This window comes from Camelina sativa, chromosome 1 (assembly GCF_000633955.1).
Source record: "Camelina sativa cultivar DH55 chromosome 1, Cs, whole genome shotgun sequence".
In the NCBI taxonomy this organism is placed as follows: domain Eukaryota; kingdom Viridiplantae; phylum Streptophyta; class Magnoliopsida; order Brassicales; family Brassicaceae; genus Camelina; species Camelina sativa.
Genome location: NC_025685.1, coordinates 12538743 through 12544244, shown reverse-complemented (window position 1 = coordinate 12544244; position 5502 = coordinate 12538743). Strand labels below are relative to the sequence as shown.

The 5502-nt window shown below is 33.7% G+C and overlaps 1 protein-coding gene across 1 annotated transcript; it reads left to right on the top strand.

Moving 5' to 3' along the window:
• Positions 1 to 511, top strand: LOC109125659 (CLAVATA3/ESR (CLE)-related protein 19-like). Its single transcript, XM_019227789.1, has one exon. The coding sequence runs from the start codon at positions 79 to 81 to the stop codon at positions 304 to 306; it is 228 nt and encodes a 75-aa protein (XP_019083334.1). The 5' UTR covers positions 1 to 78; the 3' UTR covers positions 307 to 511.

Sequence of the window (5502 nt, the reverse complement as noted above, 5' to 3'; positions counted from 1 at the left end):
TTATAACAATCTAACTTTTGCTTCCCTTCATTCCCATTATATCCCCATCAGACAAACAAAAACGACCAAAACTAGAAAATGAAGATGAAAGGTCTCATGATATTGGCTTCTTCTCTCCTTATTCTTGTCTTCATTCATCACTCAGAATCAGCTTCAATGCGGAGTTTACTGATGAAGAATGGATCATATGAAGAAGAAGAAGAACAAGTTCTAAAGTATGACTCCATGAGAACAACCACTAACTCTTCGGCTTTGGACTCATTACGAGTAATTCCCACGGGTCCAAATCCACTTCACAATAGGTAACTTTGATAACTGAAGAACAAGATATGCTATGTTTTTCTATCTTCTTGTGTATTGTAATGTGAAATATATATAAGGATATTACCTAATTAAGTTTGATTAATTACTTGCTATTCTTAGTTTGCCTTTCCACGCTTCTTTGTTTGATACTTGTTTTTTAAAAGTGATTTAAGGATACCATATGAAAACCATTGTACTGGAGAACAAGTTTGGCTAATTAATGTAAACTACATATAATTTAGAAATCCAGATGGATATATATTCTTACATTTCACTTCGTTGGAGCGAAGTGGAAGTTGATTGTTCCACTTGTTCCGTTCTCTTACATTTTCGTATATCGATTGTAAAATATTACATGGTTGATGTAATGATGTTTGGTTCCGATCATATGAGATCATTTAAAGTCAATACATGTGTATATTAATATATATATATACAAGGTTGTAAAATACAACAAATTATACAGATAATTAGGAGGAGGTTGACATTTAATTTGTACTGTGCATAGACTATTGGACTTTTTGGGGCAGAAGTTTCTGAAAATGCAATTAAATCCACTTATGTCAGAAGAAACTCACTTTATAGTTAATACTTAATGTCTGTCTATTTTTTTTCCAAAAAAAAAAAAAACTAACTAACTAATATATTGTTTTACCCAGATGGATATATTAATTCTTCACTTTCTGGTATGATTAGTTATGAGATGGATGAAAATTATTTTTGATTTTACCGTATCGAACTCAAGTCTTACCAAAAGAACCAAGACCCCAGCTGAATGTTAATTAATTATGGTTTTTCAGTTTTACTTATTCCACATACTACTAAGTACTAACAAACCATATAACTGATATTGGATACCTTTTATCAAACCTAATATTAGCTAACTAAACTCAAATCTTAAACCATAGTAATATTAAATTAACTCAAGGCCTACAAACAAAAAATAATCACTTTCAGTTTGATTTTTGTATTTCTTTTTTTTCTAAAAGGCAAGAAAATCCAGAAACTGACACTATACTAGAGTACGACGTTTTCTAACCAAACCGGAAACCAAATCACTTTTATTCATTCCTTCATCTATCAGTTTCTTGACCTCTCTACAACGACTTGGTCATGTTTGCGGGTAACTGTTTTCGATCCTATTTGGCTTGGCTGAACCTAGGATCCAAGATGAGATTGTGAGTATTGATGTTGGGGTAGATTCTCACTTCTCAACATGTGTTCGTGTGTCCAAGAGAATCAATCAGTGCGGTGAGCTAGTAAATGAAGGCACTCGGGCACGTTTCTCTGGAATAAATTCAATACGCAACTTTAGTTTCTTCTTTGCTTTAATTTGTCGGGCCTAATTATCGCTTCGTGTGTTTCATCGGATGAGGAGATGGTGCACCTTGGGCATGCATATGGCATTATTCTTGGAACGTATAATACTACGTATTATTTGCAGAGATTGTATTGCATGTGTTCTCCTTTATTTGTTTAAGAAAGGCAAGTTAGTTGGATTAATCTTATATCCGTCTTAATACCTCGAAATATCTAGAATTAACATAGAGATTTCTTTCTTATCAAAAAAAAAAAAAAAAACAGAGATTTCAAATAGGAGTAAGTAATTGTTAGAGCATTCCCATCCCACATACTGTGGGGATGAGTGTCAAAAAATAATAATAATATAAAATTAAAAGAAGGAAAGAGAAGCTTTAATTTTGAGATGGAGTGTCTCTGCAGAGATACAGATGAAAGAAAAAATGGCCAGCTGGTGTATTCTTATTGGTGCTGAATAATAAATTAAATTAAGTTATAAAAATAATATATATCTATATAAAAAAAAACTTTGAGACATCCAAAACAAGTATGACCAATAATAGTGCTCTTAGAGTCCCTACGACTCTATCTCTATATGAAAGGCGTGTTACCTAGCCTGAGTCTTAAATGAGGAATTTAGAGGTTATTTCCGTGGGCGAACTTGACTTCTTGAGGCTATATGACCACTATTTTAGGAAGTGCATGTTTTCATATCGGGCAAAGTGTTGGAGGTAGATTCATTCCACGCACAATTAATAAAAAGAGATATTTTAAAAAAAAAAAACTGAATGAATATAGAATATGCTTTCTTATTGATTTCACAAAGACAATACAATCAAATATTTATATACATACGAGAGACAGCTAAACCTAACGTGTCTATTAACTGCATAGTACATATACAAGTCAATAATATAACATATGTCCTAATAGAATTTACATAAAGCCCAACATGGTATATATATTCAATATTTTGAAGGGTGAGTTAGTGTAATAACCAAAATTGATAATATAGTACATTAATTCAATAAATTAAGTATATGATGTAAGGGGTAGGAAAAATGACCAATGGGGGAGGGTGTTGATGGTTTGGAGGTGGTGGTGGAGGGTGGTGGCTGGAGGTTCGCCGGTGGTGGTTTCCAACGAATGTTGTCGGAGGTGTTTTCCGACAGTAGTCGCCAGAGGTGGTGGTCGGTGGTGGTAGTGGCCGGAGGTGGTGGCCGGCGATGGTGGCTAGAGGTGGTGAACGGCGGTGATCGCCGAAAATGGTGGCCGGTGGTAGTGGCCAGCGATGGGGTTGGAAGTGGTGGTTGAGGGTGATAAAGAGAGGGTTAATACTGTAATTGTTATAGAAAATACACACTATATCATCTTTACATTAGGCATGATCAAAATCAAACCGTAACCGCATTTTGGATCATAACCGGACCGTATCTGAACCGTAACCAGACCGTAACCGTATAAAATGGTTAAAAACCATAACTGTTAACCCTAAATATGTGGTGAAATTATATTAACCATAACCGTTAATTAACCGTAACCGTATCAAAACCATTGGTTAACCGCATAGTTAAACCGTAATTTGTTAACCGTAACCGTTTGAAAAATGTAATAAAATATACTAATAATTATTTATTTAATCTGAATTATATGATATATAGAAATATGAGTACGCTAAAAAACATATTAATTATAAATAAATAATTTCAATTATATTATATCATCAAATAATATTAACCGTATGATATTATCAAATAACTATAATCGTATATAACCGTAACCGCTTTAACCAAAACCGTATTTAACCGTAACCGTTTATTAAACGGTTATGATTAAGGTTAAACAAAAATTTTAACTGTAACCGGTGGTTGATAAACCGTAACCATGGTCATGGCTACTTTACATGATTAAAATAGCTACTGAGTTAATTATAAAAATTTTTGAGTTATAGAGTGCAATTGCAAGTTTCATTGAACGTGCAATCATTTTTGTAAAATAAGGCATAAGTAATTTCGTTGCTCCTTCGTAATTTTGATGTAGAATCTATCAAGTATCTTTTATAGGTAGCGTTATTTATTAAGTATCTTTTATGGAAAACCATTCTTCAGTTGTCATTTATTGCTGTGGTCGTATTTATTGACTGTAGAGTGTCAATTCTCTGATTCTTAACAATTTGAAGTTCAAACCAAGAAAAAGAAACATCTGATAATAAAAATCACTTTTTTTGCTGTCGACAATAGTTGGGCCTCTATCCCACTTATCCACTTATCATAAAGAAAATTACAAATTTGTTGGGCCGCCATCAGTATGAATTGAATTAAATAACAACGATTTAGTTACATTTTCATTGTCCTTTCTATCTTGATATATTCGAATGTCTCTCTTAGACGCTTACTAATTATCATGTTATTCTATCATGGTCACGTATTACTCTTTCACTTAAACAAAGAGCTACGGAACTTTACTCTACATCATTTCTAACATTTTACGGTAACATCAACTGTACTATAAAGTGTGGGGTAGAATAACAAAAAAAACAAAAAAGAGAATCCACCAAAAAGAGATTGTGGTCAAATACAAAATCGCAAGAGAATCCAAAGATAGAAAAGAAGATGGTCGTTCTCATGATGTTGCTTATTATATACAGAGAGAAACATTTAATAAGATTCGTAACCTTTGACATTTTTACATGGCTGGTCAAAGTCCTTGCGTGCATGTTCTACCACTTGCTCTTGCCACTACAAGAAAACACGGATTTTCTGACTATGATCGGCGACTATATTCGTAGTCGTTAAATTTAGCAACTACATACCCACTAATTCGTGACTGCTTTATGACTATTCTCAAATAGTTACTATTTAGTCGCTAATTTGCGACTAAATAATTTAGTCGCTACATTAGTCGCTAAATGGTGACAAAAAACGATGAAATGAGAATATTTGTTAATTTGGCGACTATTTTGCGACTATTTCGGCGTGTCGCAAATTGCTGTCGCAAAATAGTCGCTAAATTAGCGACTAAATGATAGTTGCTTGAGTAGTAGGAAATTTGGCGACTATTTTGCGACATTTCCGGCGGGTCGCAAAATTTAGTCGCTAAATAGTCGCTTAACACGTGTATATAAACACGTTTTTAGCATTCGAAGTAGGTGTACTTGTATTTGGTGACTACGTAGTATAGTCATTTTTTAGTCGCTAAATATGTCTATATAAACTGAGCTCACCAATCGTTTTTCTCACTCACAGAAACACAAAGCAACACAAAAAAAAAGAGATCATATATAGAGATTTGCAAAGACTCGTTTTTGCAAATATAGAGATTTATAATAATGTCAGGAAGTTACAATTATAGTAATTTCCGAGAGTGGATGTACAAGAGGATCGATGAGGTGACGGGAAATTTTACAGAAGAGTTCAGAGCCGGGATGGAGCAGTTCATACAATTTGCAAATAGCCAGCCTTTTCCACAAGAAAACGGGGGTAAGTTTTTTTGCCCTTGTAGTAGGTGCAAAAACGGGAAGCGTTTTCTAGGGACTAGAATTTGGAATCATCTTTTTAGTTATGGGTTTATGCCAGATTATTATGTTTGGTATAAGCATGGGGAAGAAATTAATATGGATATAGGAACGAGTACTGTTGATCCGACATTTATTAGTGGGAGTGAGGAAGTGGGTAATGTAGTAGAAGGTAGATATGTGGATATGGTGAATGATGCATTTACTTCTAATATGGGTTATGATGATAACTATCAATGGGATGAGGGTTATCAGAGTGTAGAAGAACCAGTACTTAACCATTCAAAAAAATTCTATGACTTGTTAGAAAGTGCAAAAAATCCAATATATGATGGTTGTCATGAAAGTCAGTCATAATTATCTTTAGCTGCTAGAGTTATTCAAAA

Excerpts from the sequence above, each read along its gene's own strand:
- LOC109125659 (XM_019227789.1), top strand. The coding sequence starts at position 79 with ATGAAGATGAAAGGTCTCATGATATTGGCTTCTTCTCTCCTTATTCTT.